Source organism: Engystomops pustulosus, chromosome 6, assembly GCF_040894005.1.
Source record: "Engystomops pustulosus chromosome 6, aEngPut4.maternal, whole genome shotgun sequence".
Classification (NCBI taxonomy): Eukaryota; Metazoa; Chordata; class Amphibia; order Anura; family Leptodactylidae; genus Engystomops; species Engystomops pustulosus.
In genome coordinates, this window is record NC_092416.1 from 101,879,851 (window position 1) to 101,906,707 (window position 26,857).

General features: G+C 43.0%; 1 protein-coding gene across 2 annotated transcripts in view; it reads right to left on the reverse strand.

Moving 5' to 3' along the window:
- LOC140064055 (sulfotransferase 2B1-like) overlaps positions 1 to 26,857 on the reverse strand; it is a 121,841-nt gene that overhangs the window by 57,840 nt on the left and 37,144 nt on the right. For both annotated transcript variants that reach the window (XM_072110498.1, XM_072110499.1), the window contains exon 4: positions 15,341 to 15,467. In XM_072110498.1, the coding sequence (XP_071966599.1) occupies positions 15,341 to 15,467 (127 nt within the window). The remainder of the gene's footprint in view (positions 1 to 15,340; positions 15,468 to 26,857) is intronic.

A 26,857-nucleotide genomic window follows, 5' to 3' on the forward strand; every position in this document is an offset into this window, starting at 1 on the left:
CTTTCGGGAACTCCTTCGGACAGGTAAGTAAATGTGCCCCAATGTGTCTGCTTAGAGAGAGCTCACCCACACCCTGGGATTTTGCACTGAGCAGCCTAGGGAGTGATAGGAGCTAATACAGTAATACAAAGTAAGAGGTTAAAATGATCTTTATTGTGGTAAAATCACTAGGGGATTGAAATGTGAGAATTTTCTTTTGTGGGAAAACCCCTTTAAGCAACCATAAAAAGCTCTTTTGCATCTAAATATTTTTGCCTTTTCTTATAATGTTAAATTCTTGCTTTGTGAACTGGTCACAATCTCTTGGCTGTTACTCACCAGACATTGGAAGTCTATGAAGGTGCCATCTAGGGAGGAGCTAATTAGAGAAATTAATCAAATGTACAGCTTTGAATACACATTGAATATATGTCATCGTTCAGGCTATTTCAGAACCAACCAATTAGACAAATTTGAGAACTGTAGGTATTGTCTCCATGGTGTACAGTGCTATCTGTGTGACAGTTGTACTTCTCCCATTCCTCTTGCCCCCAAGTGAGAACACTATACTAATTAATCATGCTTTTTATCACAATGCAACTATTGTTACTCATGTAAGAATCATTGTTAGTAGGACGTGTTAGACCTGCACCTCTTAGGTAGTTCATGTACACTTTGCGCATTCTGAGATGCACATTCACAATGCCATTGGCTATGTATATGTAAACTACCATTCTGGATTTGTGCAGTTTATGCTATATGCAGCCAGATCTTGTGCAGTGAGCTCTGCAGATTTTTGTGGCAGATAACTTTAAAAAGAGCATTAGCAAAGGGAGTGTGTGAGCTTGGCGGCGAGTGTGCATTGATCCCAAGTGTGTGCAGTGTCTTAAGTGTGACTTAGGTTTAAGGGACTTAAGTTTGATGGGCTTTAGCAGGTAACTGCTGTGTTTTGTGTTACTTTGACTGTAAATTCTTCTTTCTGTGCATATTTCTATTGTAATCCCCATTAGAATAATGGACTCCATAAGTGGCATTGCTACACGGTGTACATCCTGTGCCATGTATGCTTTCCTTGAACAGCCGTTCGAGGGGGAATACTGCTGTGTGGGGTGTGTGAAAATTGCTCATCTGGAAGCCCAGATTCTGGATCTAAATGAGCAGGTTTCAAGGCTGCGGGCAATTGATAATATGGAACGAAGTTTGCTGCTCCTGGAGCACAAACTCTCTGGGGAAGATGGTTGTGGGGAGGGAAGTATGGAGGTGCAAAATGAGGGGGCAGCAAGTTGGGTAACATGTAGAAGGCGGGGTAGAGGGAAGAGTTGTAGAGAGTCTAGTCCTGATCTGGTGCACCCCAATAAGTTTGCCAGGCTGGCAGATGAGGGGGATATCAGCTCTGGGGTAGCAATGCTGCAGAAAGACGTGGCCGCTAGCAACCAGGGGAATGTCTGCTCCAGTAATAAGGGTAATGGGAGCACAGGCAAGGTCAGACAGGTGCTGGTAGTGGGAGATTCCATTATTAGGGGAACACACAGGGCAATCTGTCACAAAGACCGTGCATACCGAACAGTGTGTTGTTTGCCGGGTGCTCGGGTTCGGCATGTTGCGGATCGGGTTGACGGATTACTGGGAGGGGCTGGTGAGGAACCAGCGGTCATGGTCCACATTGGCACTAATGACAAAGTAACAGGTAGGTGGAAGGTCCTTAAAAATGATTTCAGAGATTTAGGCCATGAGCTCAGGGCAAGGACCTCAAAGGTAATTTTCTCCGAAATACTGCCTGTACCATGTGCCACACCAGAAAGGCAGCGGGAGATCAAGGAGGTAAATAAGTGGCTCATAAGTTGGTGTAGGAAGGAGGGGTTTGGGTTCATGGAGAACTGGGCTGACTTTTCTGTCGGCTACAGGCTCTACAGTAGGGAAGGGCTGCAACTAAATGGGGAGGGGGCCGCTGTTTTAGGGGAAAAAATGGCTAGAAGGTTGGAGGAGTGTTTAAACTAGAGACCTGGGGGGAGGGCAACTACACTTGTGCAGGGCAAATAGATGGTGTACATAGAGAGCTGGGAAGAGTCATAGTCCATGGGGGAGGAAGGGGGGCTGGAATGAGATTGGGGAATAAGGACAAAAGGAATACGGACAGGAAAAACCATATAAAGTGTATGTACACAAATGCCAGAAGCCTCACAAACAAAATGGAGGAACTGGAACTCTTGATGTTGGAACGGAAATATGATATAGTGGGTATCAGCGAGACATGGCTCGACAGTAGCTATGACTGGGCTGTTACTATAGATGGTTATAGTCTTTTTAGAAAGGATCGTATAAATAAAAAAGGGGGAGGGGTTTGTTTATATGTGAATTCTTGCCTCAAGCACGTCTTGCGAGATGACATCAGTAACGCAAATGTGGAGTCCCTATGGGTGGAGATAAGAGGAGGGAAAAAGAATAATAAAATATTACTAGGGGTTTGTTATAAGGCTCCAAAAATAATGGAGGCAGCAGAGGAAATGCTGATAAGTGAAATGGATGCGGCTTCAAAGCATGGTGAAGTACTTATCATGGGGGACTTCAATTACCCAGATATTGACTGGGGGGGCAGAAACCTGCAGGTCCTTCAAAGGTAGCAGGTTCTTGTCAACAACAAAAGACAATTACCTGTCGCAACTAGTCCTGGAGCCAACAAGAGGGGGGGCACTGCTGGACCTTATACTTACCAACAGACCTGATAGGGTATCAAAACTACAGGTTGGGGGGAACCTGGGGAATAGCGATCATAATATCATTGATTTTGTATTACGCTTTACTAAGCACGTTAGTGAAGGGGCAACCAACACTCTAAACTTCAGGAGGGCAAATTTTCATCAACTAAGGGAAGACCTTAAAGGCATAGACTGGGATAATGCTCTCAAAGACAAAAGCCCCCCCCCCCCCAAAAATGGGACTTTTTCTCATATATTCTGAAAAAGTCCTGTGAGAAACACATACCTTATGGGAAAAAGCATAAAAGGAACAAGAAAAAGCCTATGTGGCTAACTAGTCTTGTAAGGAAAGCAATAAGCGAGAAAGATAAAGCGTTTAAGGTGCTAAAACGTGAAGGTAGCGATGAGGCATTACAGGATTATAGAGAGAAAAATAAATCCTGTAAAAAGCAGATAAAGGCCGCAAAAATAGAGACTGAGAGAAATATTGCCAGGGAGAGCAAAAATAATCCCAGATTATTTTTCAAGTATATAAATGATAAGAAATTAAAAACAGAGAGTGTGGGTCCCCTTAGAAATAACATGGGGGTCATGGTGGAAGGAGAAGAGGAAAGGGCCAATCTACTGAATGTCGCCTTCTCAACTGTCTTTACCCAGGAAAATCCCCTGGTGGAAGACACAATGAGGAATAATGTAAATTCTTTTTATAATGTCAACAGTTTAACCCAGGAAGAGGTACGGCGCCGCCTCGCAACCACTAAGATAGATAAATCACCTGGGCCAGATGGCATACACCCCCGGGTTCTGCATGAATTATGTACGGTGATAGACAGACCGTTATTTTTAATATTTGAAGATTCACTGAGGACTGGTTATGTTCCACAGGAATGGCGCATAGCAAATGTGGTACCAATATACAAAAAAGGATCAAATAGCGATCCTGGAAACTACAGACCCGTAAGTCTAACTGCTGTGGTGGGGAAAATATTTGAGGGGTTTATTAGAGATGCTATCCTGGAGTATCTCACTGTGCACAACCTTATAACCCAGCGTCAGCGTGGGTTTATGAGAGATCGGTCCTGTCAGACTAATCTGATTGGTTTCTATGAGGAGGTAAGTTCAAGACTGGATCTGGGGGACGTTGTGGATGTTGTATATCTGGACTTTTCAAAGGCATTTGACACCGTGCCACATAAAAGGTTGGTATATAAAATGAGACTGCTGGGAATAGGAGAAAATCTGTGTATCTGGGTAAGTAATTGGCTTAGTGATAGAAAACAGAGGGTAGTCATTAATGGCACATTCTCAGATTGGGTTGATGTTACCAGTGGAGTGCCACAGGGGTCAGTATTGGGGCCACTTCTTTTTAATATTTTTATTAATGACCTTGTAGTGGGTTTACACAGTCAAGTTTCAATATTTGCAGATGATACTAAGCTGTGTAAAGTAATAAATACTGAGGTCGATAGTTTAGCATTACAGAGGGATTTGTGGAAGCTTGAGGGATGGGCAGAGAAATGGTTGATGAGGTTTAATGTAGATAAATGTAAAGTTATGCACTTGGGCCATGGAAACAAAAAGTATAATTATGTTCTAAACGGTCAATTACTTAGTAAAACTGAAGCTGAAAAGGACTTGGGCGTATTGGTGGATGGTAAACTTAATTTTAGTGACCAGAGCCAGGCGGCTGCTGCTAAAGCAAATAAAATAATGGGATGTATCAAGAGAGGAATAGATTCTCATGATAAAATCATAGTTCTGCCCTTATACAAATCCCTGGTCAGACCACACATGGAATATTGTGTACAGTTTTGGGCACCAGTGTATAAAAAGGATATAGTAGAGCTGGAACGGGTGCAGAGGAGAGCAACCAGGATTATTAGGGGAATGGGGGGACTAGAATACAATGACAGATTACAAAATTTGGGATTATTCAGTTTAGAAAAAAGACGACTGAGGGGAGACCTCATTACAATGTACAAATACCTGAACGGACAGTACAAGGATCTCTCCAAAGATCTTTTTATACCTAGGACTGTGACCAGGACAAGGGGGCATCCTCTACGCCTAGAGGAGAGGCGATTCTACCATCACCATAGACAAAGGTTCTTTACTGTAAGAGCAGTGAGACTATGGAACTCTCTGCCGCAGGAGGTTGTTATGGCCGACTCTATGTACATGTTCAAGAGAGGCCTGGATGACTTTCTGGAGAGAAAAAATATCACGGGTTATGGGGATAAAACATTTATTTAATTCTTGAAGGTTGGACTTGATGGACTTGAGTCTCCTTCCAGCCTTATATACTATGATACTATGATACTATGATAAGGCTACAATTCTTTAGCTTCCTTCTGCTATTCCTATTGGTGATTATGTTGGTCACCCCAACGCTTGTTTTATGCTTCCAACGCTTCCTCAGGGGTTTTGAAATACATGCTAGGTAGAGATGGGCGAATCGATTCTAACGAAGTGGAATTCTTTCCTGAATTTCAGGGAAAATTCGATTCGTCACGAATCTGAAGTTTATGGTGATTTGTGAGAACAAAGTTTTTTTTTCCTTTATTACCAAAATGGGCGTGAACCCTATAAAAAGAGGCAGACATTTTCAATCTCGGCATTTAACACTGCATGTGCTGTCCGTAGCGCCCAGCTGCTTGTACTGTACTTGGCTGTAATGATTTTTGCTTCAAAGTGCACGTTTTGGGGATCTGTATACCCCAAATAGCAGTTCTTTTTGGTTGCTTAAGCGAATAGGAAGAAATTTGTGTAAAATCCACATACTTTGTGTATTGATTTCTGCTCGTAACCCAGGGTGTCCATTTTGGGGAATCTGTATACCCCAAATTACAGTTCTTTTTTGTTGCTGAAGTGAATAGGAAGAAATCTGTGTGAAATCCACATACTTTCTATAGTGATATCTGCTCCAAGCCCGGTGTGTCCATTTTGGGGGATCTGTATACCACAAATAGCAGTTCTTTTTTGTTGCTGAAGTGAATAGGAAGAATTTTGTGTAAAATCCACATACTTTCTGTAGTGATTTCTGCTCCAATCCCAGGGTGTCCATTTTTGGGTATCTGTATACCCCAAATAGCAGTTCTTTTTTGTTGCTGAAGTGAATAGGAAGAAATCTGTGTAAAATCCACATACTTTCTGTAGTGATTTCTGCTCCAATCCCAGGGTGTCCGTTTTGGGGGATCTGTATACGCCAAATAGCAGTTCTTTTTTGTGGCTGAAGTGAATAGGAAGAATTCAGTGTAAAATCCATACACTTTCTGTAGCGATTTCTGCTCCAATACTAGGGTGTCTATTTTGGGGGATCTGTATACCCCAAATAGCAGTTCTTTTTGTTGCTGAAGTGATTAGGAAGAAATCTGTGTAAAATCCACATACTTTCTGTTGTGATTTCTGCTCGTATCCCAGGGTGTCAGTTCTTGTGCTTCTGTATGCCCCAAATTTCAAGTTTTTCTGGTAGATATAGTAGATGCGTGTCAAATTAACATAGTTTATTAACCAATATGTCACACAGAGAGGTTGCAGGTGGAGCAGGCAAGGGTCGCAGCACAGTAAGGGGACGACACGGTAGGGGTGGCTCTGTGAGGCCAGAACTGCCGTTGTCATCTAGTACCATAACGGCATAGTACATAAGGCCGGAAAAGATGCAAGTCCATCAAGTCCAACCTTTAAGAATTAAATAAATGTTTTATCCCCATAACCCGTAATATTTTTTCTCTCCAGAAAGGCATCCAGGTTGACATAGAGTCCGCCATAACAACCTCCTGCAGCTGAGAGTTCCATAGTCTCACTTCTCTTACAGTAAAGAACCTTTGTCTATGTTGATGGTAGAATCGCCTTTCCTCTAGGCGTAGAGGATGCCCCCTTGTCCTGGTCAGAGGCCTAGGTATAAAAAGATCTTTAGAGAGATCCTTGTACTGTCCGTTCAGGTATTTGTACATTGTAATGAGTTCTCTCCTCAGTCATCTTTTTTCTAAACTGAATAATCCTAAATTTTGTAATCTGTCCCCCCATTTTGTATTGTATTCTAGTCCCCTCATTTCCCTAATAATCTTGGCTGCTTTCCTCTGTACCTGTTCCATCTCTACTATGTCCTTTTTATACACTGCTGCCCAAAACTGTACACAATATTCCATGTGTGGTCTGACCAAGGATTTGTATAAGGGCAAAACTATATTTTTATCATGAGAATCTATTCCTCTGTTGATACATCCCATAATTTTATTTGCTTTAGCAGCAGCCGCCTGGCTCTGGTCACTAAAATTAAGTTTACCATCCACCAATACCCCAGTGTATTGATAAAAAACCCAAAGAATGTCGATTGGTTGACTCGGACATCCACTTCATCACAGATGACATCTGACAACCACAAACATGAGTCCGTGGGTTCTTTAGATACAACCCTTAGTTGGCATGGCCCAGCAGCAGGTCAGCGTCCCTCACTTGTCCTCAACCAGCCTCTGTCCTGTTCATTTCCCTCAGCCTGAGATATGCTAGGTGGTCTGCGCTCAGGGCCACTATACAGTGAGGATGAACTCCTTGAGGACAGTCAGCAGCTGCTTGGCAGTGAAGAGAATGGGCAGACATCCGCTGCTTTGTGCAGTAGGCAGGAAAGTAGAGATGTGGAGAGTTGCATGGTAGTCGAGCAAGTAGTCAGGCTTTGCCTACTGAGGCCGTTGATGAGAAAAGCAGTGAAAGGGAAACATAAATCGATGATGATGATGTAGCCGATCCCACTTTGGAGCCAGGTAAAGCCAGGGATTCAGCAACATTGTCAGGAGAAGAGCGTGTCAGCTTGCGAAGCAGACAGAAAGTCGCTACTGGGGCCGTGAGTTAGCAGGGTGGCCGCTTTGCAGGTCCAAGTAAGCAGTAGCACAGGGGCTCAGCAAGGCAGCGGTATTAGTAGTCACTCAGTGGGGAGTGTTGGCAGTAAAATCCCCCCCTTGGCGGTGTGGCAGTTTTTTGTTAAGACACCAGAGGAGCCGACCGTGTGTATATGTAGAATCTGTGGGCAGAAAGTGAATTGTGGCCAGGGAGCTAACGTTGGCACCACGGCCCAGCGTCAACACATGCAGCATCACCATCCAATGCCTGGGAGAAACGTGGTACAGATATGGAGGTCCATCCTGCCGCCACAGCAACAGCAGCAGCACCTAGTGGCACACATGCCATTTCAGCCAGACAAGGCTCCAGCACCTCTGCCGAAGGGAGCTGTTTGTCTCTGATATAATCTCCCGGTCCAGATGCTCCTGCTCCTCGCTACCCATGGTGGCAGCAGTCGTTGCATGAGGCGATTACAAAAAGACATCATAAGGTACAGAAGCTGACCGTGCTACTGTTGTTAGTTGTAAGTAAGTAGTTAGTACTGCAGTCCGTCCCTTTCCAAGTCGTGAACTCTGCACCCTTCAGAGAACTAATGGCTTGTGCTGAACCAAGGTGGAGAGTTCCAAGCCGAATTTTTTTTTTCCAAAAAGGCAGTGCCAGCCCTTCACAAGTATGTAGAACAGAAGGTGCGCCAGTCCTTGAGCTTATCGATTTCTTTCAAGGTGCACAGCATCGCAGACGTATGGAGCTGTAACGTGTGACGCTGCACCGCGTCATGAAAGAAGAAATCAGTGTGTGGCTTTCTCTGTCACAAGTCAATATCGGAGCCATGGTGACAGACAATGGGAGGAACATGGTGTCCCCACTGCACCAAGGAGGGATCATCCATGTCCCCTGCAGGGCCCACGTGTTCAATCTGGTTGTCAACAAGTTCCTGAAGTCTTCCACCCATCTGCAAGACATTCTAAAAATGGCCAGGAAACTGTACATGCACTTCAGCCATTCTTACAAAGCCAAGCACACCCTCCTCGAGTCGCAGCGGCAGAACAGCCTCCCCCAACATAGTCTGATATGCGATGTTTCCACCCGTTGGAATTCCAGCCTCCATATGTCAGACCGACTGTATGAACAGAGAAAAGCCATTAACCCCTTAAGGACGCAGGGTATTTCTCGCTCTCCATCTTCAAAAATCCATAACTTTTTCATTTTTACGTGTACAGAGATGTGTGAGGGCTTATTTTGTGCGTAACAAATTTTACTTTCCCGTGATGTTATTTATTATAATATGCCATGTAGTGGGAAGCCGGAAAAAAATTCCAAATATATAAAAATTGAAAAAAAAGTGTGTGCGTGTGGGCTCAGTTTTTACGACTTTCACTCTGCGCTCCAAATAACACCTCTACTTTATTCTTTGGTTCGGTGCGATTTCGTTGATACCAAATTTATACAGGTTTTATTGCGTTTTAATACATTTTCAAAAATTAAATGAATGTGTACAAAAAAGAAAAAAAAAATTTCGCCATATTCTGATGCTAATAACTTTTTTCATACTTTGGTGTACGGAGCTGTGTAAGGTGTCATTTTTTGCGAAATGAGCCGATGTTTTCATTGCTACCATTTTGAGGGCTGTGCGACATTTTGATCACTTTTCATTACATTTTTTATGTAATGTAAAAAGGTGTAAAAGTAGTGTTTTGGACATTTGGGCGCCATTTCCCGTCTCGGAGGTCTCCGCCAGTTGTAACCGTTTTTTTAATATTTTGATAGATCGGTCATTTTGGGATGTGGGGATACCGTATGTGTTTGTGATTTTTTACTGTTTATTATGTTTTATATCAGTTCAAGGGAAAGGGGAGGGGTGATTTGAACTTTTAATATTTTATTAATTTTTTTTTTCATTTTTTAAACTTTTTTTTTTTCCTTTTTCTTCAAAATTTCTTATACCATTTAGGGTACATTAACCCTAGATGGTCAGATCATTCCTACCATATACTGCAATACAACTGTATCGCAGTATATGGCATTTCTGCTCACTACACATTACAATGAGCCACTGTCTCATTGTAATAAATAGGCAGAAGCCATTCAGCCTCGGGCCAAACGAAGACCCGAGGCTGTCATGGCAACCGATCGCCGCCCACCGATGACATTCGAGGGAGCAACGATTGGAGATAAGATGACGGCGCCCATGCGCCGCCATGCTTCCAGTGTTGCCAGTGTTGCCAAGTCCATAATGAGCAACTTTCCACCTAGTGATGAGGGTAGCCGCTACAAGCATCAGGACATGGAGCATACCCTGCACCAGCAAGTGGTGGCCTACTTGGACAGCACTTTACGACCCCAGGTAGAGTATCCCCAGGACTACTGGTCAGCCAAACGTGATGCCTGGCCGGAGTTTGCAGTACAGAAGCTGTCCTGGCCGGCAAGTAGGGTGGCATCAAAGCGGGTGTTCAGTGTGGCTGGGGCCATCGTTACCCCAAGGAGAACCCGCTTGTCCACCCATAATGTGGAGAGACTGACCATTGTCAATATGAATCAGGCTTGGATCTGCCCATAGCAACAGGGACAGTAAAGCTAAAGCTGGAAAATTCTCAAGATGGACTCCCAAGAGCTTTTTGATAATGTCAAAAACTTTGTTTCAGGACACCCACTCTGGTCGACAATCTCACCAGATGTGGCAAACCTAGCTTCAGCGCTAGCACCGATTTGAGAACAAGGAAAACAGGGAGTGAAGCCTAGTTGGGATAGCACTTTATAATTAGCTTCTTAAGCTTTACAGGCCATGGAGAATCTATGACAAAGTTTGAACGCTCTTAGCCATGTAGCTTGTGGGAACATCTTCCCCAGTTCATGCTCCCAACTGTGGACAAACTCGGGTAGTGAGGTGGACATATTGTCTATCAGGATACTCTAAATCCTAGAGAGGCTGTCAGGGACAGTGGTTTTTGAGACACACAGGCGTTTGTTCCCTATGAACTTGCAGACTTTTTATGGCAACAATCAAAGAAGTGGAGGAGATGGTTGTACTCCAATAGGATTTTCGAGGTTTGTGGTTGCTCACAGACTAATGACTCCATGGTGTGCAATGTTGACTGAGTGGTGACATCCCTGAAATTTAAGGGGGGTCTGTCTTATTCCTACCCAAAAAGGAAGGGGCAAAAAGATACTGAATGCAGTGAAAAGGATGAAAAAAAAGCATTTGCGCCATTTTTCTTGTGAGCTTGGATTTTACTAACATTACCATTTATTAACAAAAATACAGCATTTCACAGATATAATTCCAACACGCCTGGTGTATACAATTTTGGTTGCCTCTGCATACGACTGTAAATCTTGTGATTACAGTCGGACTCCTCTCATGAATAGCTTCTCATAAGCTAAGACACAGGCACTTCCTGCTGGCAAGCAGCAGTGTGCAGAGACTTACTCTACTAACTACAGGCAAGATAAGGTCATTGGGGCAAATTTACTTACTTGGTCCTGTTGTGATCCCCGATATGGACGGTCTGACGATGATGAAGTCCGGCGCGATTCACGAAGCTTGTGTGCCCGAGTTGCTTCCCCACCGAGGTCCGCCGGAGTTCACCTTCTTCTTCCCAGTGCTTGTAAATACGTGTCTTGCGACACAATTCGAAATGTTAAACACTGCGCGTAGTCCGAATCCGATGGGTTATCCGACGACCTGCTACCCAAATTGTGTCACATTCAAGCCGGCGCCGATGCGCCAAAATCCGATTGTGTGCGCCAAAATTCCCTGTTAAATGCGGCGCAAAGCGGAAATCGCCAGGAAACCCGACAAAAATGTGCTCCACGGACCCTTAGTAAATGAGCCCCTTTGTGTTCATATTCATCGCATGGATCTCCTCATCTCTCATGTCTGATCTGTGTCATCTCTCTTTTGCTATGTGTCAGATACTAGTAGATTGTTGAGAAGCAAAATAAAAGTGTAGATAAACCCCGTAACCTGATAATCTAAGCACTGTCAGCACAAAGCATCTCATAGAACAGAGGATTATGAAGTGTCTGCTTAGATTGTCCCGCCCATAGGAGCTAAAACAGCAAAAAAACTGAGTAAAATTAAAATGTAAGGTTAGAAATTATCTTTATTGTGTAAATATCACTAGAAAGAAGTTGAATTTCTTTCATGCGCAAACCCCTTTAAGATGTTGAGTTGCTCCACAATGCTCCACCTAGTTCCCACCTCTTTCCATATCCTCTAATGACGCAAGCGCATAGCCCTAACGACACAGGTTTTTGGGACTGCGCAACAGTGTCTGGGATGCAAAAAGTGGGGCAGTGGTAAACTGGAAATGGGGCAGACCTGCATGCGCAAGAATACAGCTGTGGACGCATGGTTAGTTTACACCCTGGTATGCACTCCGGCATATGATTCGAGCCCCCATGAGGAAGCGTTTGGAGGACGAAGCGTGCGTTGGGGTGCTAAGTACTTATTGATTTATTGCATTAAAGGGGTATTCCCATCTGGGCATTTACATTTAATTAAATTCATTTGCGATCTGTAAACATTTCTTCAACTGGATGTTATTAAAAAAAATAATGTTCCTGTGTGAAGATAATTTCTCATAAATGTAGCCATGTTGTCCCTTAGAAACGAGGTAGCTTCCTCAGATACGACCACCTAGCATTTTGGCAGCGGTGGCCAGACATACGCTATGGAGTCCTGCCTGACCACCTGGATTCAGCGTTCATTACCACAGGACGGCTGTGGGACCTGGAGTAACTCCCGGACATTTTATATACAAAAACAATTTGTTTCATTTGACCATATCACTACATTCATGAGAAATTATCTTCACATAGGAACATTTTTTTTTAATAACATCTAATTGGAGGAATGTTTATATATGGCAGATTTATGAATCTAGATGTGAATGCCCAGACGAGAATACCCCTTTAACTCTTTCTTTGGGAGGACTGCAACTTGTATGTGTACACTTGTTTCATTATCATGAAGGTTATGTATGACAATACAATGGAGTAACATTATACAATATGTATACTGTATACTGCTCCTTTTGGTGATATCTGTCAGTCTTAAGGGGGTTGTCCGAGACCGTAGGGGAAAAAAACATTGGAGGCCAGGAGGCAGGGGCAGGGAAGCTGTGATGCGTTCAGCTTCCGGCCAGCTGGCCGGCCAACCCACCCAACACATATTATACAGCGATGGGAATAAAGAAAGGTGGGCGTGGCTGGCCAGAAGATGAATTCATCGCAAATTCTGTGCCCGACAGGAGTGACCACGGAGGTAAGTAAATGTTTATTTTTTTAAGCAGCCCCCTCCTGTCCTCCAATGTTTTGGGTTTTTTGTTACAGTCTCAGACAATCCCTTTTAAAACAACATAACTTGTTAGTAGTCATAATCTATTTAGCAATCTAAATGTATGTTAATTTTGCATCATGATTTTTTGGGAGAAGGTTCAGGAGAATAATATAGAGGACACTGAGTGTGTCCAGCCCATGAAGGTACTTTGCCTGTAATATGTTGGGTTTTCTCATGTGTGTATGAGTGTATAAATGTATGGATGTGTATCTGCTGTATGTGTGTATATGTTATGTTATCTGTTTATGTTGTGTATATGTGTACATTCTATATATGTGTGTGTATATGCAGTTCATCTGCTGTATATGTGTGTGTGTGTACGTACAGTATGTATGTGTGTAACTGCTAGGTATATGATGAGAGACATCGGATCTGATGATAGATGACAGAAAGATTGTTCTTACTGGGTCTAAAATTTGTAGGCTTGTAAGAAGACTTATAAACACTGAATTTAAGCCATAGTACAAATGTACTATGTTTAGAGCATACCCGGGGCCACTCCTGTAATGAGACAAGCTGAAAATCTTAGCTGAGGTGGCAGATGACCAAGCCCTGAGAAGGGGGGGCTGAAACTTGGATCTAGTATGGGCACCAATAGCCGCCTGAATTCCCCACCAGAATAATCAACTTGTCTTTAATAACTGCCTGTCTGCTTTACTCTGCATGGGTCAGGAAGTAAGAGTTCTCCTTAAGAGAGTTTTCCAATTAAGGCTGCCTTAAAGGTGTGTGGAGACTTAAAGCCATTGATGCTCCACTAGGGGATTCTGGGAAATAAGTATATACGTTTTCCAAGGTGGACACAGGCGGCGTATGATGGCTTCCCTGCACAGAAATATGTGAGTACTGGAAAATGAGGTGAGGAATATCTGATGGCAGGTGTCAATTGTCTGCACAGAGATAAAGTAGTTATCAGAAATAAACTAAATATTAGATTAGTGTTTCACAGAACAGCTAAATCTGTAAACATATTTTAGTTTATAATGTCAAAATTTGAGTTTGTAAGTGAAGATGCAAACACTACTATTTTGCACAGCCTATATTTCTTTTTTTTTGTTTTAATGAAAAAATTTATATTTTTTTCATGCTTTCATTTGGTATTTACTGTGCAGTGCTCCCAGTGCCTTGGTGCACAATTAAATCAATGATATTATGAGAAATTATATAGAAAAAAAACACAAAAAGACAATGTATAATATCGTTGGGATAAATGGTTGGTGAGTGAGAAGAAAACTGCTCACCTGAAGACCACTTGTTAAGGTGCGATTTGTAGCCCACTCTGCGGAAGAGTTCCGGGTCGTATGGCAAATGAATGCCAATAACAGATGTAGATGGCTTGCTTGGTCATGCAGCTCCCACAGCTCCAAAACACCGGGTACCACGAGATGGGACCGGTAAAAACAATTGGGTGAGATGAGAAAAAGTTGGAAAGCTAATGTGGGGAAAATTGGTGAAATTAGTCCAAAATTTAGTGGTTAGATGAAAGTACTTTTATTGGAAATACAATAATAAACAAAATCCAAGAATAGCATAAAACTAACATAAACACTGGTAAATTTTGTTTTGTCTAGGTAACGCATTTCGGTTGTAAAAACTTCTTCAGAAAGTATGCATGCGAAATTCCTCATTTGTGTGGAAGACCACAACGTCAAGGAATTCCGCCTAATTTTTTACAATGTTTGAAGTTACTTGTAGGCCCCAATGGTTATCATTAATGTTGTCTATGAAGTGAAGGGCTTCCTTCATGTATATAAATATCATCTATACAACGTCTATAGGTAAGGCAACACTTAAACAACATATGTGTGTAAATATTTAATTCTTCAAAGAGGCCTATGTGTGCTATTCTTGGATATTGTTTATTATTTTATTTCTGATAAAAGTACTTTCACCTAACCACTAAATTTTGGAGTAATTACAGCAATTTTCCACTAATGTGAATACTCCATTACTAATTGGCTTATTATTGCCCCACGTTAGCTTTCCAACTTTTTCTCATCTCAATTATGAGCAATTAGCCTTTTCTCAGTCGTTTTAAACCTACTGCTAATATTTTGCACATGACTGTACCTCCACATAGCAATATTGGGTGCTGTAATCAAAATTTTTGGTATGTAGTCTCTTAACCTAAGAAACTGTAATATGAGATGACCATGTAACTCATAACATTGTGTAGCCCCTTTAGGGCCCTAAATTCAAATAATTAATTATATAAAATGCTTGTATTATTGCTTGAGGTTCAACAACCTCTATATATGCAACAAATAGCAATTAATAGAAATTAAATAAGCCACCATCTCCACCTGCAAAATTATACCTATAGGGTCCACATGATTTTAAGAAGTAGAGGGATGGTCATCAGGTAAGACAGCAGAATGGAAAAGAAAGGTTAAAATAGGGTTAGAAAATTATCAAACATTGACTGATCTGGAAACATGTACTAGTCTATAACACATTCTCAATTAACATTTGAAATTGTTTATGTACTCACCATTGCCTTGCAAAAAGTCTTCGAAAAATTCTGCAAAGCTTTTGGGATATTTATAGAGAGATAGCATTTTTGAAAAATGAAACAAAGAAACTAAGATATCCTTTGGGTTCCTCATTACATAGATGATCTATGAAGAAAAGTAGTAAAGGTCAATACAAATCACTCAATCCAACATTGTTACGTATCTTAAATTTATAAAAACTTGCTGCAAGCCACGAGTTTGGTGAGGTCCAGATGCTGAGACCTCCACTAAATCCTGGAATTAAGGTTTAACCCCTTCCTGACACGCACTGTAATACTAATTGTCACCAAGACCCGAGGCTGTCTCTTTTTCACCATTTCATTACAATGTGCAATTTGCACATTGTAATGAATGTGGAAAATCCACATATACTGCCATACCATAGTATGGCAGTATATGGTAGGATCAATCAAGCAACCTAGGGTTAAAGTACCCTAGGCAGTCTGAAAAATAGTAAAAGTAAAAAAAAAAGGTTAATAAAAAAACCCTAAAAATTCTAATCCCTCCCTTTCCCTAGAACTGATATAAATAAACAGTAAAATCAATAAAAACACATTAGGTATCGCCGTGTCTAAAAATGCCCGATCTATCAAAATGTAATTTTTATAATTCACTGCGTTCAACCTCGTAACAGAAAATAGCGCCCAAAGTTGGAAACTGCACTTTTTTGCCATTTTGAAAAATATAAAAAATTCAATAAAAAGTGATCAAAAAGTCACACAATCCGAAAAATGGTAGCTTTGAAAACGTCATCAAGTCTCAAAAAATGACACCACCTACAGCTCCATACACCAAAGTATAAAAAAGTTATTAGCGCCAGAAGATGGCAAAATCCCCCCCACCCCACCCCAAAAAAAAATTTGTATACATGAGGTTTTAATTTTTGTAAATGTATGAAAACTTTATAAAAACCTATACGAATTTGGTATCCCCATGATTGCACTGAACCAAAGAATAAAGTAGACCTGTTAAAGCCGTTTTTTCACCATTTTCACTGCATTTGTAATTTTTTCCCCATTTCCCAGTGCATGACAAGCAAAATTAAATACTGTCACTATGAATTGCAATTCGTTACGCAGAAAAGCCCTCAAAGAGCTATTTACGTGTAAAAGTAAAAAAGTTAGAGATTTTTGAATTTGGGGAGTGAAAAATGGAAATGAAAAAACAAAAAAAGGCCAGGGTCATTAAGGGGTTATAAATACAAAGGGATGCAAAGAATAAAAAGGACCAGATGTATGGGAGCCAACACTTAGCCCTCATACTGATTATATGTGTGAATGCATGCAATCCACAGTCAGGTTACAAGGGAGTGAAGTTGGTGTCATAAATCCCTAAGATACAGTGGTTAATTTAGTTAAAATGCTACAATCACTAACTGCAGCTCTGGCAGCAGGAGCCAGACTGTCAGTTACAGTTTAGTTTCTGCAATAACGATATGGGCACTTCTCCTGTATAAAAGTCATCAGAATAACATGTAAGTAAGCATTGAAGAGGTACAAAGTATAGTAGAGGAAGCTGATGACGAGGGCAGTAATCATGCTGCAAAGGTTTATGTGAAGGTCAATGGGAGGGGGGCTATGAAGCTGCACAAGTAGGGCACATACATGTACAGGGGGTGGGAATCAGAGTTTGTATAAACAAATATTGGCCATGTGTAGATTCCGTGCCATGAGAATAGGGAACACGAATTTTGCCCCCCTCCCCCCATATACATATGGAGATCACTGGCAATGACTTTTGTTAGGCTGTGAGCCTCTGGACATCTGTTTTCCAGATTAAAGGTTGTAGTTTTTCCATCTTTCATGGTCTCCCACTCTCTGTTCCACACTTAGTGCAATATTAGAGTTATATTGGCCATTTCTTTATATTCATTTAGACAAGGACACATTGACGGTTATTGCCATTATATAACATGACATGCGTATGTTACTCATGCGCAATTAGCCATGAGTTCACTGGACTTTCAAAGATACACTATGTATTATCATATCATGTTGACCACTTGATTTATATACACATTTCTATTATGGTATTACAGTTTGGCAAATAAATTTTTTATGATGTCACTATATTGCAAAGGCTATACACTATACTGCAAAGTTTTTTCAATTTTAATCCTGGCACTGACATCAGATGATTCCATAGATGACTATAGAGCATGTTCTGTTAAACGCTGATACATGTAGAAACCCCCATTCTTTTCATTCGTCACTGTCCACTTTCAATCGGTCAATAATCCATCAGTATTGCTAAAGCCAAAAACAAACAGGAGTTGATCCAAAACAGAGACGAGCAGTAAATGGGATATTTGCATGTCCTCTGTGTTCTGTATCCACTCCTGCTTTTGGCTATCAATCCTGAAGCGTTTCATTCCTTCTGACAGATGAAATGAAGGGGAAAACCAAACATAGTGGCAACATCATAGAGTGGCGGAGGGTGAAAACAGCATTATGGAAATCACAGGGTGTTCCAGGAAAGCAGCAGTCAGTTGGCAGCAGCGTGAGTAGGCCACAGAGTGGCACAATGACAAATTATGGAGGTGGCAGCAACATCATAGGACACAGAGAGGCACAATGACATAGTCTGGAGGTGGCGGCAGCAGTAGAATCATGAGGTCAGAGAGTGGCACAATGACAAATTCTGGAGCTGGCAGCAACATGGTAGGCCACAGTGTGGCACAATGACAGAGGGTGGAGGTGGCAGCAGCAGCATGAGGTCAGAGAGCGTCACAGTGACAAATTCTGGTGGTGGCAGCAACGTGGTAAGCCGCAGAGTGGTGCGATGACAGAGTGTGGAGGTGCCAGCAGAAGCAGGCGGTCAGATAATGGCACAATGACAGAGTGTGGAGGTGGGTGACAATTCCAGTCCCTGGTAAAGATGGTGGGAGGCGGATGGAGCAACTGGCAGCAGATGTGTGGCATCAGGTTGGTGGCAGAATATCAGCAAACTACAAATTCTTACAGTGTCCTCCAAAAAAAAAATTATAGAATACAAGCTTGTAGGGGTACAAAGGAGGAATACAATAATAAAATTTAACTTTTAATTTGATACTTAAAATGCAATGCACCTAAATAAATTCCTGTCCAAAGTTGTGTCTGACAGTTTATAAGGCCAGTAACATGCAGAACTGATAATGAAATAATTATACCGAGCAACAGCGTCTATTCACCAATGGTATATCATAAAGAAGCGTAATTTTGTCCTACATGGTTCAGACGTAATTCAGCTCAACCGGGTGGGTGTGAGGGGCACACGGAACTATTCTGTCCCTATGTCCAACCCTTTAACTCCCGCCCTCACAAGGGCAGTCCACAGATGCCCCTGTTAGAAACATGTAACACATGCCCCCTGTCGGCGTCGCCTTCCCTGACGCGTTTCGTCTCCCAACTCATCAGAGGGATAGTTATTGGAATTTGCCGTCCTTTAGTCTGGTTGGCGTTATACAGTTAGCATAAAGCATGAAGTGACATGCAGATAGAGTGAAGTGCCCTGTGCGTCAGACTTCACTGATAAGAGAAAACTGCATATCTCCTGTCCTTGTGGTGGACTCGGAGATCTGGTGTGCATGCTCGGTGGCAGGCTGGGTGGAAGCATCAGAATAGTGGCTGAGGCAGGTAGTTAGAATCCAGACTCATTTCTCAACGTTTAGGGGAGGCATCATGGCTGATCTAATATGATGCATAATGCATTGGTGTGTTGAAATACTGGCCGATCCATGTCTGATTCATCTTGACAAAGGTCAGTCTCTCCACATTACGGGTGGATAAGCGGGTTCTCCATGGGAGAACAATAGCCCCCGCTGCACTGAACACCCGCTCTGATGCCACACTACTGGCCGGGCAGAACAGCTTCTCTACTGCAAACTCCGCAAGTTGCGGACACACATCAATTTTGGCTGACCAGTAGAGTAGGGTCGTAGAGTGCTGTGAAAGTAGGGCACCACCTGTTAGTGCAGGGTCTGCACCATGTCCTGCTGCTGCTGGTGGCGGCCACCTTCCTCACTAGGCGGGTGAAGGAAGCTGCTCATTAAGGACTCCAGACTTAAGCTGCTGCTAAAAGGAGCTGCTACTGCTCCTACCCCCCCCCCATCTCCCCACAGCAGCCGTGGCAGTAGTACATGAACGATGACTGCCAGGAATCCCCTGGCCAGACCTGACCTGAGGATGGACAATGACAGACATAGGCAGTGGTCAACTGTCTGCACAGTATTTCTCTATAGTACGCCATTTGTTCCTCCCTCTTGGCAGCTGGAAAAAAGTCACCCACTTTGGACTGGTAGCGAGGGTTCAAGAAGGTGGAGAGCCAAAAGTCATCCTTATGTCGGATGTTCACTATTCGGCTGTCACTAGTTAGGCACAGCAGAATGCTGTGGGCCATCTGCGCAAGTGACTTTGAGGGACTCCCAGCCTCCATCTCCACTGTATACTGCCACGGTGCTTCTGGGTCATCTGCCTCGTCTTCTGCCTCCTCCGGATGCCCCTGCTCCTCCTCTCCTGTCACCTGAGTAGAAAAACCACTTATTTCATCAGACTCTGCTTGTGCTCCAATGTCCTCAAGTTCAGCCCCCACTGGACTCATGTGGCCATGAGATGTAGTCGATACTTCTCTAGTGCCCTGACCAGACAGATTTTGCAGCATCTGTTCCAGGACATGAAGCAGTGGAATGACGTTATTCATCCCGTAGTCCTGGCGACTGACAAATAATGGCCTCTTTAAAGGGCCTGAGCAAACGGTAGGTGTCACGCATGAGCTGCCAGTGGCTGACATCAAAGTTACACAGGGGAGTACTTCTGTCCGCTTGCATCATCAAAAAATCATTAATGGCTTTTCTTTGTTCATACAGGCGGGCTAACATATTGAGGCTGGAATTCCAATGGGTGGAAACATCGCATATTAGCCTATGTTGGGGGAGGCCGTTCTGCAGCTGCAACTCGAGCAGGGTGTGCTTGGCTTTGTAAGAATGGATGAAGAGCATGCACAGTGTCCTGGCCATTTTTAGAATGTCTTGCAGATGGGTGGAAGACTTCAGGAACCTTTTGACAACCAAATTGAAAATGTGCGCCATGCAGGGCACATGGAGCATTCCTCCCCGGTGCAGCGCATACACCATGATGTGGAGCAGTTCCTACCCTGTGTGACTTTGTTTGCCCAGGCAAACCAGGTGTGGAACTGCCTGACATCGCTGTGCCATGCACATGTGGTATGGTGGTGCAGCACTAGACTTGTGGAGACTGAGGTGGTGGTGGAGAAGAAGGAGGGGGACATTGGCGCAGGAGCAGCAGTTTGACAACATACAGGAGGAAGCAGCGTCTCCTGTTCAAGTTGTTGGTGTGGCTGTGCGGGAAGCACATTCATCCAGTGGGCCGTAAAGGACATGTACTGGCCCTGACTGTAGTTACAGCTCCACACGTCAATGCTGCTGTACACCTTGGAAGAAACCAATAAGCTCAGGGACTGGCCCACCTTCTGCTCTACATACTTGTGAAGGGCTGCCTTTTTGGGAAAGAAGTTTCGGCTTCGAACTCTCCACTTCGGTTTGGCACAAGCCATTAGTTCTCTGAAGGGTGCAGAGTCTGCGTCTTCGAAAGGAGCACAGTCATCTTCTGCACCTTAGGATGGCTGGGCACATACAGTTGTCTCTTTGTAATCGCCTCCTTCAACGACTGGTGGCGCCATGTGTAGCGAGGAGCAGGAGCCTCTCGACTGGGAGATGATGTCAAAAACAAACAGCTTCCTTCGGCAGAGGTGCTGATGCCTCAACTGGCTGAAATGGCATGTGTGCCTCTAGGTGCTGTTGCTGTGGCGGCAGGATGGACCACCACATCTGAGACACATCTGATGTGTTGATGCAGGGTCATGGTGCCAATGTTAGCTCTCTGGCCACGCTTCACTTTCTGACCGCAGAATTTAGTTATATACACACGGTCGGCTCCTCTAGTGTCTAAACAAAAAACTGCTACACCGCCGAGTAGGTGATTTTACTGCCAACACTCTGCACTGAGTGACTACTAATGCCGCTGCCTCGCTGGGCCCCTGTGCCGCTGCTTACTTGGACCTGTAAAGCGGGTTATGTACCCTCTGGCCGTTTGGCTCCCATCCTCGAACTGCTGCCACCCTGCTGACTCACGGCCATAGTAGCAACTTCTTCCTGCTTCGCTGCCTGACGGGCAAGCTGACACCCTCTTCTCCCGACGATGATAATGAAGCCCTTGCTCCCAAGTGCGATCGGCCACATAATCATCCATTTGTGTTTCCCTGTCACTGCTATTCTCCTCAACGGTCTCGGTATGCACAGCCTGACTACTTGCAAGTGCAACATAACCTCCCTTGCCACTCTCCACATCTCTACTTTCCCGCCTGCTGCACAAAGCAGTGGATGTCTGCCCCACCTCTTCGCTGCAAAACAGTTGCTGACTGTCCTCTAAAAGTTTGTCCTCACTGTATGGTGGCACTGAACCCTGACCACCTAGTAGATCTCTGGCTGAGGGAAATGAACAGGACAGAGGCTGGTTGAGGATAGGTGTGGGCCGCTGACCTGCTCCTGGGCCATGCCAACTAAGGGTTGTATCTGACGAACCCACAAACTCCTGGCTGGGGTTTCTTGATATCAACTTTAGCAACAAAAAAGAATTGAAATTTGGGAAATACAGAACCCCAAAAACTGACACCCTGGACTTTGAGCAAAAATCACTCCATCAATTATGTTGATTTGACATGGATTTCTTGATATTAACTTTAGCAACAAAAAATTATTGAAATTTGGGGAATACAAAACCCCAAAAAGTGACAGCCTGGACTTTGAGCAAAAATCACTTTATCAGCTACTGAGTACAAGCAGCTAGACGCTAGGGACAGCACATGCAGTGCGAAATGACGGGATGGCAAATGGCCGTCTGTTTTTATAGGGCTGTGACATCACATAAGCCTGCCGGTCGCTGATTGGCTTACATATCTGAACATGTGATCGAGGGTTTTCCTTTCTTCTTCCCAGAGTTCTCTGCCCCATGTAACACGTTGTGCTCGTGGCCATTTTGCTAATAAAGGGGAAAAGAAAACTGTTCCCACAAATCACGGTAAACTTCGGATTCGTGCAGAACCGAAGTTTTCCTGAAATTTTAAACAAATTCCACTTTGTTAGAATCAATTCACCCATCTCTCTTTATAATGGTTAATGATTTGTAGTGCAATATATATGATTGAGGGCTAGTGAATGAATGTAGTTTTGGGTTTTACATACTGTACTTAACACATTAAAGCAAGCCTGTCAACATAAATCTAATTTTAAGCCCAATAGCCTATGCTATGCTGATTTTAAAAATGCCTTTGTCAGCATTCTGTTTAATTTCAGTAGTTTATATAATTATGATTCACATTACTTGGTTCTCTGCCAGGATCATGTAGTGAGGAGGGGGCAGCTGTAGCCTGTGTGTGCCTGTGTCATTCTCCTCTCTTCCACCATGCAGCTCCCTCAACCGTCCCCACTTCCTGTCATGTGCATTGAGCAGGCAGTGGAAGGAGGGGAATGGTTTGGAGTACAGGAAGAATGCATGAAGAGACACAGGTACACACAACGTTTGCCGCTGTCTCTTCCCTGGGATTCACCACTTGCTGCTGACCTGGAGCCAGGTAATGTGAATTAAACTTTAATAACTACTCAAAAGATTTAGAATGCTGACAAAGGCATTTTTAAGCATAGGCTATTGGATCCTGTCACCAGCTAAAAATTACATTCCTAGTGACAGGTTTGCTCCCTCTGCCCCTACACGCCAGCAGCAGCTTCTCTCACACACGCGCGCCGTCTCTCTGATTGAAAGGGCCAGCATGCCGATGATTTCCACTGGCCGTCCACCTTCCATGTTAAATGTCTGGCCCCTTCATGTGTTCCCTGCCGGATTTGTGCCTTGTGCCCTAGAGAAAGTTTTTTTTCTTATGTCTTGCCCTTGTATTGGGATTTTCCCTGGTTCCATTCCGGACTACGCTCCTCTGCTGCCAGCCCTGACCTTCTCCTCTGCCATTGACTGATCCCTTGCTGACTGTCCTGACCTCCTGTCTGTCCCCAACCACAATTCTGCCTCACAATTCTGTACCTTGCCTTGGCCGCCACCACAAGCAAAGTCGTATCTGTGAAGCGACCTGGTTGTATCCCGCCGCAGCAAGTCCAACCCGCTTTGAGGTCACTGGTGAAAACAGTTTATTTTTCATTTTTTCACACTCTAATTCTAGAAAAGATACCTGTTTTATATGACACAGACATATGGGGGTTGTTTTTTGCAATAACAGTTATTTTCGATTGGCTTAATTTTTAGGGTAAAATTGCATAAAGCAACTCTTTCCTGTGGGAAAATAGCACCCTACAGTATGAAAAATAAGAAAAAATGTATTCTGTAGGTTAGAGACACCATTGGTTTGCCAGTGTTAAAAGGAAACTGTTATTACAGATTATCCCCTTAATGCAGTGCCAGTACTTTCTAAATCATGTAATAATGCCACTTTAGAATTTCATAGTGGCTGTAAGGTACATAACAAAAGTTTATTCTTTATGCTAATGGTTCTCATACAGTCGTGGAGGCGGACAGCCGAGAGATAAAGTCAAGCTTACCATCCTCACACAAGAGTTGGACCAGCACTGCCCAACAATAACCACTGATCAAAACATGCCAAAATATGTAATCAAAAGCCACAAAAAGAACAGAGACATGAAAAATAGATCAAGCAAATATAATCTTTATTAATAGAATTAGCTCACCATTAATAATATTTGTTTCTGTACATTGTTGTATACTATATTGTGGCCAGTAGGGGGAGCTGGAGTTCCAGGAACAGTGCACATTATCATGTGTTCAGCACTTTCCCGAAGATGTCATTCATTTGTGATTTCGTTCACAATTTTTAAAGGTTTTTAAGCATGTTTTGTGGTGTATTTTTCTATTAATAAAGATATTATTTGCTTGATCTATTTTTCATGCCTCTGTTCTTTTTGTAAAGAAAATTTCGGATCGCTCACCCAATCACCTAGTTATCCTCCTGCACCTATGTCCTGTGGTGGTGCACGCCGTCAGATCCTTGACTGTTGAAATCCTCAAACTTTGCAAAAGATAGTAGTAGGCGGCACTCAGGAGAACCACACCGGAATAAGTGCAAGCATGTTCTTTTTATTGGGCTTCAATCGTGCATCAATACATGGATAAAAAGAACGCGTAAGATCGACGCGTTTCGACGTTTAAAACGTCTTAGTCATGATCTACACAAAAATTTGTACAAAGTGACAGTTTAAATAAAAACACTTACCCAATTACCGGCCGGGAAAGAGGAGGCACGACCGGAAACAGCGGCATCACTGGAGAAACACACCTGAGCAGCTGCACTCCGTCCGCTGATGGCGCGTTCTCCATGATGACGTCATCTCCGGAGATCGGGTAGTGGCCACGTGATCACAAAATGATCACGTGTCCCCCGATCACATGACCATGCGATCGTATGGAACAGATCACGTGATCACCTGTCTCGTTGACCCGGGAATTAAGGCAAAGGGTAATGTAAAAACAATCAATGTATAAAAACACATGATATATGAAGGTTCCGATTACATGTGTTTTTATACATTGATTGTTTTTACATTACCCTTTGCCTTAATTCCCGGGTCGACGAGACAGGTGATCACGTGATCTGTTCCATACGATCGCGTGGTCATGTGATCGGGGGACACGTAGTCATTTTGTGATCACGTGGCCACTACCCGATCTCCGGAGATGACGTCATCATGGAGGACGCGCCATCAGCGGACGGAGTGCAGCCGCTCAGGTGTGTTTCTCCAGTGATGCCGCTGTTTCCGGTCGTGCCTCCTCTTTCCCGGCCGGTAATTGGGTAAGTGTTTTTATTTAAACTGTCACTTTGTACAAATTTTTGTGTAGATCATGACTAAGACGGTTTAAACGTCGAAACGCGTCGATCTTACGCATTCTTTTTATCCATGTATTGATGCACGATTGAAGCCCAATAAAAAGAACATGCTTGCACTTATTCCGGTGTGGTTCTCCTGAGTGCCGCCTACTACTAGCTCTGTTCTTTTTGTGGTTTAAGCTTACCATCCTCTTCATGCCTCCAGCACCTTGATTGATGTCTCTGCTTGGAAGGTGTGGAGAGGCGGGACAGCTTGACTTGATCTCTCAGCTCCCACCTTCACAACTGTGTGAGTTTCATTAGGCAAGGAAGGTCTTTTGATAAGACCAAATGTCACACATGAATGAATTTGGATTGCTTCACTTTGTTTACCATTGAAACTTAACTTTTCCATCACTTTGGAGTGCCAAGTTTTTTTGAAGTTTTGATTCTATATGGACCCCTAAATACACCAAGTGGAGTAACATGCAGTCCCATACTAGAATGCCATCAATTGGGCCTGTGGCACGTGGTTGCACTTTGGAAATTTGTGAGGAGTGAAGATTATGGTGGTCTTTTAGGATTAGTAGAGAGAGAGGAAATTAGGCTGGTAAAACAGACCTGTTTGGCAAGTTGAAGGGCAGAGTTATAGGTATTTATTGTGAATCTAAAATTTAGAATGCAGAGAAGGAAATAACTATTTACTCCCATGCTGATTTTGTAAGTTTGCTCATTGACAAAGACATTGGGGCACATTTACTTACCAGAGCTCACAGAAAGTGCATTGTCCGACTATAATGCACTGTGCCGCGATTTACAAGATCGTGAGCCCGGTATCATGAATGTTTCGCTTCCGCTATAAGGTCCGACAGATTTCACCATCCTTTTAGTGGTGCATCTTAGTGCTTGAGTTTGAAAGTTAAAGAATTTTAAGTGGGATACTCGATACCGATACGATACTTTCAAGAAAAGAAAAAGCATAATCTGAATTTTTAGGGTGCGGTCACATGGGGTGTTTACATTGCGCTTAAAAATGCAATGCAAAAGTCTAGGAGAAAAGACAGAAGAAGCTTTAGTGCTGACAGTGTAGTATATGTATTGTAAAGGTTGTCCTGGTAATGTTAATATAAAATAGTATACAAAATAGTATAATTTAGGGGTCATGTAGATGGGTGTTTTTGATGTCCGTGTGCTAACCTTATGTTGCGGATGGCAAACAGACCCGCTGTTTCTTGGGTCTGTTTACATGTCCATGCAGATATGCAGTGGGAAAAAAATAGAAGTCAATGGATCCGCAAAAAAATGGACGGCACATGCATGATATCCGTATGCAGAATAATAATCATCATTATCTCAATAATAATAATAATCTCAATAATAGTAATCTCAATAATAATAATAATAATAATAATAATTATAATTATTAATCTCTATATACCAGTGCATGGAGGCTTAGTCACAATGTAACAGTGTAGCTCTTAGTTACATGAAATCCTCTCATGGACAACCATTAAGCCCATAGGCTAGTGGATAGATGCCATGTCTATGGCAGGTGGAGTGTGGAGGTTGTTGGTTTGGAAAAAAAAATATTTAATTAAATTACATAGAGACCTTGT